Source organism: Coffea arabica, chromosome 4e (assembly GCF_036785885.1).
Source record: "Coffea arabica cultivar ET-39 chromosome 4e, Coffea Arabica ET-39 HiFi, whole genome shotgun sequence".
Lineage (NCBI taxonomy): Eukaryota > Viridiplantae > Streptophyta > Magnoliopsida > Gentianales > Rubiaceae > Coffea > Coffea arabica.
The window spans coordinates 10847139-10863681 of record NC_092317.1 but is presented as its reverse complement, the minus strand read 5'-3'; the positions used below and the strand labels follow the sequence as shown (position 1 = coordinate 10863681).

Below are 16543 nucleotides of genomic sequence, written 5' to 3'. Positions count from 1 at the left end.
CCTCGAGCCCTGTGGAGGGGAATAAAATATTTTTGGGGTGAGCTAGAAGCTCAGCGAGTAACTAGTAAAATCAGTAATCAAATATATTTCACAATATTGCATTTCGATCCTTTCGATGATGTCATGATTCAAAGAACAAATGTCCGTTTATTGCTCTCGTGAGCCAGTGAAGTCATAGCACTTGAACACCCAACGCTCAAATAGATCATTTCACATTAACATTAACATTAAGAGGGAGCCCCTTTTTGAGCTCCAGATCATGTCATGGACAATAAACAGGAGTGGAGACGTTGGTGTTCAGCACAAGACTCCCCAAGAACTCATTGAAGCCAAACTCATATCATGAATTCACATGCAAGCACGCATGAGATGCAGTCGAGTAAATAATGCAAGAAACATTTCATAAGAAGCTTTAACAATAGTTTGGGGTCACTCACCTCCATGGCTCAAGAACCATCCATCATATATCATTGCCTTGCTCAAATCCAAGTTTTAGTTCACAAACTCAATGCAAACAAGTCCTTTCAAAATTCGGACAGCACTTCCTCTTATCTTTCTTTACTTTTCCAGCCATCAAGGCTTCATTATTTTTCTCATTCAAACCCAAATTTACACACACAACAACAAGTTCATCCAATAGCCATTCAGCAAGCTCCAAGTAGTACTAGTGCAAGTCAAGCTAGGGAAAAGCCCGGAAATGAAAGTTAAGCTCAAAACCAGAAAAACAGTTTTGCCGTCATTTTGCAGTAATGGCACCAAAGGCGCTACGATTGTCGGATGAAGGTGCAAGATACACCATTTCGAAGCTAAGAGATAGGGCTACAATATTACAGAAGGTGACTTAACCCAGTTTCGAGTGTAACCAGGTCAAAAATGCAAGATACCATACCAGAATCACAAAAACAGATTCACAGAATGCATTCTAGCGGAAACATCATAAATCAGGCTATCCAACTCCAAATCCAGAAATTCCAAAACCAGCTGAAATATAAGAAGCAGGGCTAAATTTCATCAGAAGACCTCAACAACCAAATCAGAAGTATTCCCAACCAAATTAACCAATTACAGAAGCAATTATCAAGTTCGGATAGAAACAGGGCAGCAGGGGTATTTCAGTCTTTTCACTGGCTACTTTGCTCCGATTGAGCTGAAATTTTGTAGTCACCTTCAAAATACCATTCTCTACAACTTTCATGTTTTATGCTAAGCCTAATTAGGCCTCTAGGATGGTGTAATAAGACCGGACCCAACAAGGCTGAAATTTTCCAGAAATCTGGGAATTTTGGGATTCAATGAAACTTTCTTCATTTCTTGCCTCAATCCACCACCACAACCTCCTATATAAGCTTAGATACAACATATATCATCCATATAGCAAATATAGGCAGAAATCATCAAACCCTAACTTACATATATCACCTTAAAATCATCCCAACAATTTGTATCACAACTAATCTAACCAAAACCAAGATATAATCCATAAAAGTGCATCTTATACCACCACCAATCATGAATTGAACATCGTTAGAGGAAGGAAAGTGGTTCTTCACAACTCACCTTAGCAATACAAGAGATAGAGCAATTAGTCACCTTAGCTTTCCAAACAACTTCACAACCAAGCTCAACTCCACCAAACTAAGAGGTTTTATGGAGTAATTGGAAGATTAATCGGTTTAATTGAAAGATTGGGCAAGATTGGAGACTAGAAAATTGAGAGCTTTTCTTTCTTTCTTTGAGCAAGAAAGTCGGCCAAGAGAGGTAAGAAATGAAGAGATTTTTGGCCAATTTTACTTAAATGGTAAAGTTATGAATAGTAGTCAAACTCAAGACTTAATCTTATGGTGACACTTGTCACCTTTAGGTTTAAAACTTATCTTTTCGTCTCTCCAATACAAATATCTTAACACTTTGTAAAATAATATCACTTAATACAAAATTCCAACAAGTTGTCAAAATATAATGCATTTACCGCACTTGCGGGTCCCACGTTCAAAATACGCTCTTAATTTCTCAAAAACTATCCGATACTAGGAAAATCATTTTAAAACTATCTTTGCTCATAAACTTTATCTGGGGAATTTTTCTAATAAAGAAAATGTAGAAAAGGCGGGCGATTAAATAAAATAAACCTCCGAAAATTAGAAAATTTCCGGATTCTCACACTCATTCTTTCGGGGCGTCACACAACTGCTTCGGATAAACACAGCTCGGCTGCATTATCTGTTTGTAATAGTCCCATTATATCCGCAGCTTCATGGAATGAAGCACAAACACGTCCATTTACAGTTCTCAAATCCGTAAATGAAGTTGGCTTCCTCACGTGCATCAACAAAATTCGTAAATAATATCTTTCTCCCTCCGATGGATGTGCACCTAAAATACGGCCAATGACTTTCCTCTGCTTGCGTTATTCCCAAATTTTCGATTGTTGGTTCCATCTGAAGTATTCAGGAAATTGTGTGTATATACAATTCAAATTCTTTGCATAGTCGTCATACTTGTTCATGGAAAAGAATTTTGTTAGCATGGTTTTTTGTAAAGTTTGATTTTTTACAACACTATGAAGCGAGCTTTTTTCTGGAAATGTTACTGGTTGTTTGTTTTCCAAATGTACTTGTAAGGTCATGACAGATGGATGTATTTGATTCAAATCGAAACCAAAAATTCGCCACATTGCTTCGGGAGGGGATACCCATCTCGCTGCAACATAATTTTTTATTTCATCCACATTATTATTTGTCTCAATGTCACTCAATTGATACAAAATCCTATCATGTCCTTTGTATATATACTTGTATATATATTTGACAGCCTGAATCGTGGAGCATATTTCAACATTAATATGACAATTAAATTTTGCTAAGAGGTAAGGACAATAAGGCACTACCCAACGATTATCTAGATAATGGCCGCGTACCTTAGCTTTTTTCTTATCATTTCGACGACGGTATAGCGGATATGAGTTGGTTGTATGTATCGTTGACTCACAGAATTGCTTGGGATATCTGTCTTTGCAACCAACATGCGGACGCATACATGCACACGTGGGATTCATAGCACCACAAGGACCATGCATCATGTGCTTAACAACAAGACTAAGTAAATATTCGTGCTCATTGATATCAGGTAACTCGGCACAAACAATTCGGTTATAAGCTTCAGGAGAATACATCTTATTCCCCTGTTTTAGAATAATTAAGAAGTGGGCATGAGGAAGACCTCGTTTTTGAAATTCAATAACATACGTATACGCTGCTACTTTTCCAAAAATATTTTTCTTGAAAAGTTCATTTTTTAATTGCTCTAATTTTGCTCTGAACACACGGGAAACTAAATCCGGGTGATTCTCAACCTTATCAGTTTTCAGAAGTAACTTTTTAATTTCAGGCCAATTTCGATTACAAGTCATTGTTAAAAAGATGTCTGGTTTTCCATATCATTGGACTAACGACATTGCATCCATGTAGCGACGCCTCATATCACGAGGGCCTCCAATGAATGATCCTGGAAGAATTATCTGTGTCCCAATATTGGAAGACGAAGATTCTCCTTGTGAGAGACTATCTATCAGGCTCTGATATAACTTTGTTCAAAGCCGCGTCTGATTGTCATTCAACCTATAGAAATCTAACCTCGTTGATTCAATTTTTACATACATATCTACAACGTACTGTTGTAGCAGTCTCCCGATATGCAATAGCATAGATCGGTCGTCCTCCCTAATCTGTAGTTTGTAGCAGTAGTACTCTCTATAGGAGACCATATTGTGTTTTCGCTTGTTCTTACGAATCGCTGGTCAATAATAGCCAGGATAAGTAAGGTTTAGTAGTACGATATAGTATCATTTAAAAGTAATAAAGAAATTAGAGCAAGGCGCAAAGAACGCAAATAATTTGCATAATTAGTAAAAAAAAAGATTACATAAACATATACGAAAACATCTAAACACCATATAAGATCATAAGAAAATATAAAACATAGCATGGAGCAAATTACCCGAATTCTCAGCATTCATTAACTGATCTGGTGTAGTTCCAGCACCGGGAGCTAGCTCAACTTCTCTCTCGCAAGAAGTTGCTCCACGCACATTTGGAGTTCGAGCAATGCGGTTTATACCTTGATGCCAACCTGGTTCCACACTGGCAAAAATGAGCGGGTATTGTAAAGGATCATAACAACTAAAGTAATGCTTCATAATCTGAGTTTTTCCATTTTTTCCATAAACCTGAATATGTTGTGACGTCACATGCCCATTATCACAATTATCTGTCCAAACAGCACCAACTTGAGATACAGTTGGTTTATTGAATACTTTTTGATCAACTGCAGGGCTAGATTGCAGTACTATTTTATAATTATCTATGTTTGGTAGATTGTGCAAGCCTTGGAAAAACGCAAAATAAGGATTAATCTTCAAGATCCCTTCAAGTTTAGTAATTAGGCTTCGTTGAAATCTATTAGAGATGGATAGCCGATTTACCGTTTCATGTTCAGTATCAAAAAAATATAACTGCACATTCCTCGTCTTCTCACCATCATCAGGGATTAACTGATTTATAAAGTGGTACATTTGACCTTGAATTCTAAAGGTGTATATTCCATTATAAGACTCATTCAATGATTTGTCACAGTTCACCCCAATAGACGTGAATGCAAACATATTATTATAACTTCTAACACATCTGCGAAATTCAATAGCTTCTTCAGAATCCTCAAGATACAACATCATCAGTTCTCTTGGCATCTCAGTAGGAAGTAACTGGATTTCACCAGAAGAACAGCAAAATCCAGGTGGTTCAAACTGAAATTTCTTTGCTTTACAATGCTGGCAATCCGGAATATCCGGTAATATATCAGGCTCAGTGGCAACGACGCTCAATGGATCCGTTGCCAACATCTTACGCCGTTCCTGCCTTGCATCACCTCGTCGAACCGATCTACACTTCTTGTTTGCTGGCGTAGACAAAGTACTACCGCCGGCAATGATAGGCTCTGAGCATGTATCTCTTGAATAACCAGCAATACTACTGTTAGAAGTCGATGGCAAAGCGGTTGATTCTATGCGTATTTCTTCTACATATTCATGCATTCGTCCAACCGATGTTTCTGCACAATCTTGTCTTGTTCTTTTGTTACGTGCATGACTGATAGAACTACCATTTGAACGCGAACAGATCGATCCAACATGATGTCCATCTCGACCGCTCACTCATTCAGTATCGATATTGACCAAACTCTTACATCTCAATTCCACAGATGAAGGACCGCTGGAAGGTTGCTCGATAGGTACAGAAAGTCTTGTTCTAGCAGCAGTATCTGTTCAAAGGAATAAATATTTCACTGATCTTTGTATTAGCATCGTCAATACATCTAAAGTCCAGCATTTCTCATATCAATTGTAATTTTTCGAAACCTCGACAAATCAGCAGAACAGAAGCACTATCAGGAAAGAGTGATATATGCTAAATACTCCAAGATAACTAATACATGAATTAATATAACACAGTATCCTTCTTATGCACAGCTCACGTATGCTACGTACATCTATAACCACAGTACACACACCTCGGTATTCTCTAGAATTGGCATGAGCATTTGCATTGGCACGCTGCCGGCGCCTCCTCGCATTCCTCTCTCTAGTCGCTTCTTCCAAGCTTACATATTTTCGCGGACGACCCATTAAATAAACTCAGCTATACACAAGTAAGAAGGTTCCAATAAGAGTAGTACCATAACTTTTGATTCACAGAACCATAAACAAAACTTACTCCAATGCGCAGGCTCCATAAAAATTGAAAGAAAAGAAGCCAAAGTACAGCATATACATTTCCTGGTTGCTTTTGCTTATCCGACGTACTCACATCCAACAACTTAAACTGAAACGGGACCAATCATGTTAATTGCCTATCCTACCCCGCTCTAACAACTGGTCTGGTTTTTTTTTGAATCACAAACTTTATCCTCTAAATAGGAGAGGCCTCTTATCTGTTACTCCTGTGTTCAGTAGGGCAAGGGAGTAAGACACCAAAAAGGAACAGACGCTCCACCAGCCTTATTCCAATTATTGTTTCATGGCACCATGCTTAACACACCGAATTCAAAATCTGGCTAAAAGCAACAAAACTGTCGAGGTTGGCACTCCAAACTCCACCGATCGTAGGAAAATCGAAGATCTAGTTTTGCACAGACTAAGAAACAAATGAGACACAGTAATGGAGATTGCAAAGCCTTCGCGCAGCGGTTCTTGCACTCTTTCTAGAACACTTAGGTTCAACTATGAAGAAAGACGTGGTGTAGGAGACAATTCAGTAGGAAGAGACGAAGGAAAAAAAAAAGCAACTGACAAAGAAAGCTAAGAAAAGAATGAGAGGGCAGTGGAAACTGCCAAGCTTTCTAGCAGCGGTTCTTATACCGTACCATAATCCACCGCTAAGCGTGTCCCTATGCGAGACAACACGCGGGGTACGAGCAGAATAGAACGGATGGAAACAAAGCCACCGTGCGGACACCAGCGAAGCGAAGGCCATGCAGACAGCTGATAACAGTGAACTCACCGCCCACAACAACTCCACGTGGATAGCAACAAATTTCCAGCAATTTCTAGCAAAGGCACTACCACTGAACCCACCGCCCACAACAACTCCACATGGATAGCAACAAATTTCGAGCAATTTCCAGCAAAGCCACTACAACTGAATGGCACAAGACCAAACCGCCCCTCAAGTTCACACAAATCGCGCTATAACCGGCCTATTTTCACTGTAGCAATCCGAACTCCCACCTTTAGTATAGTAAAGATATATATAAGTACAAATCAAATCATCTACGCATATCACCTCCATAATTTTGAAAGTAACGTCATTTATAAAACAATCAATAGTAACGAGTGGCAAGCAATTTAAAAGCATCTTATTGATAAATGAACATGGAAAATCATAAAGTCTTAAATCAGTTCGTCACAATTCATAAATCAAATCATATCAATTCATGAGTCTTATCTCAGATCAGTTCATAAATCGTTCCATATCATCTCATAACAAGTACATGCAATGACCGGCTACTGAGTACTCAGCCTAGAGATTAAACCCCTTCCAGGTGGGCGACCAATAGGTTTCATGACTACCTATTGGTCTCATTCGATAGATGGGTCAATCGTCCAGACTTTATACCAGGCTGCCATGACCTTGCCAATCGGCCGGACTCTATACCAAGTTACCATGACCTTACCAATCGGCCGGATTTTATACCAGGCTACCATGACTATTAGACAGGACTATAGCCCCTACCGTCTATTCCATGACTGTTTTGAGTTTTACTTGTCAAAAATTCATTCCACATGTCGCATACATAGATCATTGATTTCATAAAAGATTCAGCTCGTTTGATATATACTAACGTATCAAAACATTTCAAATAAGTCACATGGTTCATTTTTGTATAGAAAAAATATAACTTTCATAAATATCCAAATAAAGCATTTCATCAAATACAATTCGAGTCAACACAACAAAATAGGATTGAAAACAAAAATTTCACTTTTGCACGTTTGAAATCTCAGAAGGGTAAGTACCACCTACCTTTGTTTGACTGTTCGAGTGGAACTACCTTAGGTCCTTGTACCGTACCTATCAAATGCATAGGTTCCCTAATTAGTTGTTACTTCTTATAGATGCATAAATATACAAACTCTGAGTAACCTGAAGATTCGTGTCTATACTATTATATGAACCCTAATAGCATTTTCCTTAAATTGGAAGATTCGTATTTTTGAAAAATTTTCTAATTTGGAAAGTTTCTATTTTTAGAAAGTTTCTATTATATGAACCCTTTGTTTTCATTGGTTGGCCAAAAGGCCAACCATCTTTCTCCTTTTTTTAAAAAAAAAATTTCCTTTGGGTTGGACCTATTGGCCAACCATCCTTGACTTGGTTGACCGATGGCCAATTCTTTCATTGAGGTCATTTGTGACCACAAGGCTTTCTGCCGTTGCTGGCCTATTGTCAGCAACATATGCTGGCACGTTTTTTTTTTTTTCTGTCTTGGGTTGGCCGAAGACCAACCTTTGTCAATTCTTTTCTCTGCCACCAGTGATGGCGGCCCCATTTTTTTTTTCTTTTCGTGTGGCGTTGCTTCTGCAACGCCTAGCCAAAACAGAGCAGCGACGGCCGCTGCTCTTTTATTTTTTTTTTGTTTTCCTCCAACAGATTTGGGTAACCTTATTTAACCAAAGATTAAAATCGAACACCCTATTTCAACGAATCCACGTATGAATCTTTCTAAAAACATATATATATCTACATATATATAGCAACCATACATATCCGTAAAATTCTTAAGACAATTAATGCAACTACTAAAACTTAAAAGAGAAGTTTTTTGTGTGAACTCGAGACTTACAGGTTTAGATGCCTAGTCATCTGATCGATTGACGGTGTTGCCTGCTTCTCCTTCTCTGCTCTCTGACGGCTCTTGCTCTAGGGAGGCAGACGAAAGAAGGGTAATGATGGTATTATTTTTCTTTCTAGGGTTTCAATAAAATCTTAAACCTAGCACTATCCACTAGTAGGTGGTTTGGATAAGAGTTTTAGTTTATTAGGAACCTTTATCCCATCCTACAGTTATTCTATTTTTTTTTTTTCTTTTACTAGTAATTTTATCTTTTTAATTAATTGGGAAAATAAAATAATAAAACCGGTGCCAAAAATTGTGGGTTTTACATTCTACCCCCCTTACAAAAAGTTTCGTTCTCGAAACTTACGTACCTTGATCAAAAAGATATGGGTATCTATTCCGCATGTCCTCCTCTAACTCCCACGTTGCCTCTCGTGATGTATGGTTCGTCCATTGCACCTTCACGTAGGGTATGGTCCTTCTCTTTAAATCCGCCCAACTCTTGTTTTGGTCTTGAACTACTTTTAGTCTTTCTAGAATAACTTAATTCTCTCCAAGGTTCTTTCCACCAAATCCGAGCCAATGATCAGTTTCTTATCTATTTCATCCCAATATAAGAGAGATCCATACTTTTGCCCATACAACGCTTCAAATGGTGCCATACATATCCCGCTATGATTGATGTTATTGTATAAAAACTCTATTAGTTTTACCAACCTATCCCAACTATCCAAGAAGTCTAGAACACAAGCTCTTAGCGTGTCTTCCAATGTCTGTACGATCCTTCCTGACTGTCCATTCATTTGGGGGTGGAAAGCGGTATTTAGTCTTAGATATCAATCCCTATAATCTCTTGGTAGGTAGACCCAAAATCTAGACATAAATTTAGGGTCCCAATAGGACACTACTTTCACAATTCATTTTCAGACTAGATATCACATTCTCTCCCCCTTTTTAAAGGTTTAGTCCTCGAAACCTACAAGATATAAACATCAAAATAAGTTAAAAACGTTCCCAATGTTCTTGCAATACATCTTGGGAATTATTCCTACAATGTCTAAATTGGATTTCCTTATTTAATTCCATCAAACTTCTGCTGCGCACTCTCCCTTTTCTCAATACCTCCCATCTTCATATTTATATAACTCAGATGAACATAATATCTCTCACAAATCCAACGTTCTAAATATCGGCTTATAACGTTTTATAAAGATTAACCTATAGAAAGGATGCCATATACACTAACAGTACCCTTTCTTCTTTTGTCACATATTTTATCCCAATTTACTTATCTACTGACACCAAAAGTAATCCTTATCTCAATATATGGGTTCCTGCCCACTGTGTTTGTAATTGGTAATGGACACCTCTCCTTTCCCTTAAATCTCATATCTATCTCATTTCAAATTTTAAAAATCAATAATACCTTAAATAGCATCACACCTATTTCCAGATCCTATAACCTGAGTTATTATACCACTAAATGTCATGGGAATCTTATATTCTTTGGTCATTTTTTTTCCTAGCTCAATTCAATTTCCGAAAACATTAATATTTCCAATATCATTTCACAAACCTCTTGATCATACAAAAATATAGAAAATTTTATACAAAAATTATCACCAAATTCTCATATTTGAAATATAATAACTTTATCATAAATTTGGTAAACTATTTATCTATGCGTAGAATTTCAAACTTATACAAGTTTCGAAACCTAGAAGTGTTTGAAACATATAAGTTAGTTTATTGTACTTCTTACACCATTGGGACTTAGAGGACGAAGATAATTTATCAAGAACTATTCTTTCTATATGATATGATTTTTTTTTTTATGTAGAACATATTTATCTATATCTATTTTTGAGATTGGATTAGTATCATAAAAATACCTTGTATAGGGTTATAGGATATAATTATTTATGGTGTTTATTAATTTTTTTATTGTTAATTTATGTATCTTGATATATATATATATATATATATATATATATACATATTTATAGAAACTATACTTATTTGATAAGGATACTTATTCAAAAATCTTGATTAACATTTGTTTGCAAAATAATTTTTTTTTTAAGACGAGAACTATATAAGATTATGTATTCTAAGAAATTTCTAACATATTTATTAACTAAGCACGATATAGCAATGCCAATAAACTAGTTCAATACTTGTCTGGGGCATTAGATCTAATCGTTGTAGATCTTAAAAGAGACAATTCCATTCACTCGTGGCTACATCTCCCACTGAAAGAATACTACTGCTAGACTATATTAATTTGTATGGGATAAGGCCATACCCCTATTAGTTGTCACTACTAGTGGTAATAGTTCAACTAGAGTAAAATAGTAGTAGCATCAGTAGTACTTCTATCTAGGTAAGACCACTATTTATGGAGCTCGATTGCAAATAGAAGAGGTCCACAACATTTCATTCCTTTTCCTTTGAAATGGTTTCATCCGTGAAGCCTAACCCCATGTCAAGATAAGTTAATACAACCTCCAATGTCGTTGTCACCCATCGTGCAATTAATCATACACTACTTAAACTGAGTCTCTTTATTTAATCCATTACGCTTGCTGCGTACTTTAATTCCTTGATACTTTCAATTTCTTGCAAACAATACTTCAAATATATATATAATATTTCCTACACATCCGACATCTTAATCTTAAAGTGTGCAATCAAAATCATATCCAATAAAAGGACATCATAAACAACTATAGTACCATTTCAACTTAAATCACACATGCAAATTTTCAAGCCTATTTATTCAGTCATAATTGATCGTTTCCTAGTGTGTATTTCCTCTAAAGAGTAAATCGTACCCCAAGCTCTGTTATCACTAAATATTATGGAAATCTCTTGTTTCGCAGTCTTCTACCCAACTTCATTCCAATTCCTAAAATCACTAATATTACAAACATTATTTAACATACTTCTAGATCTCATAACCAGAACTCTGATACCACTAAAAATGTCACGCCTCGAGCCCGCACGCGTCCGTCACATGACATCCGCCGTACTCCCAAGTCCCGCTCAAGAATACAAGGCTACATTAACTAGTCTAACTTTAAAAGTACTAAATAATATAACTAACTAAAGTCCAGTACAAATCCCACATAAAAGGTAGTCTACTAATATCCAAGACGTTCATACATTTATTCTCTGATTGAAACAGTGGAAACGAAAGTAAATCAGACTAACAACTAGAAGTAGCCTGCCTGCCAACTTCTATTCATCTAAAACTAATACAAGTCATCCTCAGGGTCTTCTACGTAAACCAATTCATACTCTTCAGAATCTACAAAAATGGTAAAAAATGGGTTGAGCGACAAGTCACTCAATAGGTAATATCTACCCCTCTGTTGGACCATGTACTCGTAACTTTATAGACACATATATATAAGTACAAATCAAATCATTTGCGCATATCACCTCCATAATTTTGAAAGTAACGTCATTTATAAAACAATCAGTAGTAACGAGTGGCAAGCAATTTAAAAACATCTTATTGATAAATGAATATGGAAAATCATAAAGTCTTAAATCATTTTGTCACAATTCATAAATCAGTTCATATCAGTTCATGAGCCTCATCTCAGATCAGTTCATAAATCGTTCCATATCAGCTCATAACAAGTACATGCAATGACCGGCTACTGAGTACTCAACCTAGAGATTAAACCCCTTCTAGGTGGGCGACCAATAGGTTTCATGACTACCTATTGGTCTCATTCGATAGATGGGTCAGTCGGCCGGATTTTATACCAGACTACCATGATCTTGCCAATCGGTCGGACTCTATACCAGGCTACCATGACCTTGCCAATTAGTCGGACTTTATACCAAGCTACCATGACGATTAAACAGGACTATAGCCCCTACCGTCTATTCCATGACTGTTTTGAGTTTTACTTGTCAAAAATTCATTCCAAAATGTCGCATACATAGATCATTGATTTCATAAAAGATTCAGCTCGTTTGGTATATACTAACGTATCAAAACATTTCAAATAAGTCACATGGTCCATTTTTATATAGAAAAATAATAACTTTCATAAATATCCAAGTAAAATATTTCATCAAATACATTTCGAGTCAATACAACAAAATAGGATTGAAAGCAAAAATTTCACTTTTGCACCATTGAAATCTCAGAAAGGTAAGTACCACCTACCTTTGTTTGGTTGCTCGAGTGGAACTACCTTAGATACTTATACCGTACCTATCAAATGCATAGGTTCCCTAATTAGTTGTTACTTCTTATAGATGCATAAATATACAAACTCTGAGTAAGCTGAAGATTCGTATATATACCATTATATGAACCCTAATAGCATTTTCCTTAAATTGGACGATTCCTATTTTTGGAAAATTTCCTAATATGAAAAGTTTCTATTTTTAGAAAGTTTCTTACTTTGGAAAGTGTTCATTTTGTAAAGTTTCCTAATTTAAAAGAAAATAATTATTTGTAATCATGTTTATTATCCTGACTACTATCTCACTATGTTTATTTATAATTTATAATTATTCATTATTATTATTATCATCCTTGTCGTCGCTAATTTATTTTATTACCACTTATATATATATTAAATAGCTACTATTACCTTTCCCTTTATTTCCACTTTTATGCGTGTGTAGGTGTTATTATTATTTATGTATACATGTACATATATATATATCTATAGATATATTGACTTATTATCATTATTATTGTCTTAGTTTATTCCACTCGTATTATATTTTTATCTTCGTTTATATCCTTAATTTATTTTCTCCATGTCCATATTGTTATTATCCTTACTATTATTGTTTATTAATCATTATTTACTATTATTATTATGATTATGATTATTATTAATATTAGTGTTATCGTCAGCATTATTATTTACTATTACTATTATTATTATTATTATTTTAAACATTTCGTTTAACAACTTAGAATTTATCTCACCTCGTCTACATTAACCTCATAAGGCTAAATTAAGATATCCTAGATTTTTCTTTAAATATCTTAGACGTAATTAATTAAATATAAGTTTTACATGACCAATACTTCAATTCTAACAATTACTTTAAATTGGATCTTGAATTTTAATACCCATGATAACCTATAAAAATAGACTAGTTATATTCAAAATTTATTTATTAAACATTTATTTATTTTATCTTATATTTGGTTAACATCTAAATTATCCCTTTTTCCTCTTCAGGTTAGAGCCATGGTTGGCCTCATTTCTTTTTTTACCATGGTCGCCAGACTTTCTGGCGACCCTTTGTTTTCATTGGTTGGCCAAAAAGGCCAACCATCTTTTTCCCCTTTTTTTTTTTAAAAAAAAATTTCCTTTGGGTTGGACCCATTGGCCAACCATGGCCAATTCTTTCATTGGGGTCATTTGTGACCCCAAGGCTTGGCCTACTGTCAGCAACACATATTGAATGTTAGTAGCAGTAGTCATCAGCGGCACCATGTCAGTAACAACACTATGCTGTTCATCCATCTGCAAAATCACGAAAGAAAATTTTATCAGGCAGATATAGTTAAAGAGCACCACTGCTGCATATTTGTCTGGGTAGCCATTTCATTACCTTTTCTTGTAAGTACTTGTTAGCTGCTTTCAGTATTCCCTCCTGCAATTGAGAAAGCAGAACCCGTTTCAGTTTCTTAGGAAAATAATAAGGCCTCGTTCTCGATTGCTTTAGATTTTGTAAAATCTGATTGTAGAAAGTGACTATATAGAGAACAATCAGAATCAACAAAGGGTAATTTTTTTGGTTGATTATGGAATTAATTTTTTGGATATTAAAAAGTTCATAATTTGAACACGTAAAAACAAATGAGAATCTCACAAAAACTGATTATCTAAAATTAAAATGTATAATTAGCTAAAATAATTAGACGAGAAAAAAGCCTTAAACCATAAAAAAAAATGTAATGTCCGTGATATTGACCAAGTCCAATAAAAGTTGGTATTACTATTAGTTGTTTGTGAATTGGTATTGTACTCAAATTCTCTCCTTACTATGCAAAGTAAGTAGTACCTGAAGTAGCTAGTATGACCCTTCACTTCCATTACTTCTACCTGAATCTTGACTGTGGTATTCTAATCCTTCATGGAACTAACTATTCAGAAAAAATCACTCTCTGTCCTGGCTAAAATCTCTTGAATCCATCATTTTCATGTGAAAAACTAATTAGTACAATAATTCAGATTATATGACTAAAAGTCATGATAAGAAGATATGCACAAAATGGATACAAGTGGGAAATGAGGCCAAAAAAAAAAAAAAAAAACTTAGGATACTTGTGGAATATGAGAAGAAAAAAAGACAAGAATGAAACCGAGGAGATATGGAGTTAGCCCTCAAAGTTTTCTTTATGTTTCTCTCCCTTTGCCAATTCTTTTCTCTGCCGCCAGTGATGGCGGCCTCCATTTTTTTTTCTTTCCGCATGGCGTTGCTTCTGCAACGACTAGCCAAAACAGAGCAGCGGCGGCCGCTGCTCTTCTTTTTTTTTTTTTTTTTTTTCTGTTTTCCTCCAACAGATTTGGGCAACCTTATTTAACCAAAAATTAAAATCGAACACCCTATTTCTACGAATCCACATATGAATCTTTCTAAAAACATATATATATCTACGTATATATAACAACCATACATATCCGTAAAATTCCTAAGACAATTAATGCAACTACTAAAACTTAAAAGAGAAGTTTTTTGCGTGATTTCGGGACTTACAGGTTTAGGTGCCTAGTCGTTTGATCGATTGACGGTGTTGCCTGCTTCTCCTTCTCTACTAGCTGACGGCTCTTGCTCTAGGGAGGCAGACGAAAGAAGGGTAAGGATGGTGTTATTTTTCTTTCTAGGGTTTCAATAAAATCTTAAACCTAGCACTACCCACTAGTAGGTGGTTTGGATAAGAGTTTTAGTTTATTAGGAACCTTTATCCCATCCTACAGTTATTTTATTTTTATTTTTTTTCTTTTACCTAGTAATTTTATCTTTTTAATTAATTGGGAAAATAAAATAATAAAACCGGTGCCAAAAATCATGGGTTTTACGAAAAGTAAGAATTGCTTTATAAAATGGGAAATTTTATAGAAATGCATAGCAACTGTTTTGGCATTTTTCTCAATTTCTAATGCTAACAATAGTCTAAGGTATAACAAAAATTTGAGGATATAAACAATAACAATACTTGAAAAATAAATATAAAATGAAAATCATGTGTTTGTTATAACAATGTATTCAGCACAAAATATCTTGGACAGTGAGAATATCCTTAACCTTGGAGGGAAGTGGGGGTGAGGGAGCTGGTGTTATTACAAGACATACAGACAGTAAACCATACAGATTAGGGCAGTATCCCTCTCTTGTGTAAAAGGATTTCTCACCAAAAAAAAAAAAGAAAAGAAAAGATATGCTTCATCCCTTACATTTTAGGAAACAAAACTTTTTTTCTTTATTTTTAAAATAAAATAAATTAGTCCCTCACATTTTAAAAAGGAAGCAAATTAATCCCAGAATGATATCCTGATATAGATTTCAAGGGTAAAATTGAAACATCAGTTTAACTTTAATCAAATCTAACTATATCTGATATGTATACGATATTAAGTCAATAGAAAAAGGAAAAAGATTAAAATTACAACATAAAAAAAACCTTCTCTCTTAAAATTTTTTTTTTCAAAAAGTGATATTAAATTAACATCAAAAGAAAAAATTAAAATTACAACATCAAAAACAAACCATTCTCTCTAAAAAAGAAGAAAAATTTAAAAGTTATAACATCAAAAACAAACCCTTCACTCAAAAAAGTTTAAACAATTTTTGAATTATAAAATTTTGTAACTTAGGGGGTTTTTTCCTTTTTATGTTGACCAATGTGATTGTCTCAAAAAATTTTAACTTTTTCTAGGTAGTATGTTATAATTTTTAACTTTTTTCCTTTTTACAGTGACTTAATGTCTTTTTATAGTGACCTTCCAATTTTATATCTAAAATCTATATTAAATTGCCAATCTGGATTAATTTGCTTCGTTTTTAAAACGTGATAAAAAAATATTTTTGGCCAAAAGGTAAGGGATTTATTATCAGTGCTAATATATAGTTAATTGTGGATGTTAAGGTGTCGTGGTTA

General features: G+C 34.9%; 1 protein-coding gene across 1 annotated transcript in view; it reads right to left on the bottom strand.

Moving 5' to 3' along the window:
- The window catches only part of LOC140005463 (uncharacterized), a 94344-nt gene extending 90935 nt beyond the window's left edge, over positions 1-3409 (bottom strand). Inside the window, exon 1 of the mRNA XM_072046457.1 lies at positions 3037-3409. Within this exon, the coding sequence (XP_071902558.1) occupies positions 3037-3409 (373 nt within the window). The remainder of the gene's footprint in view (positions 1-3036) is intronic.
- Positions 3410-16543: the final 13134 nt, after the last annotated feature.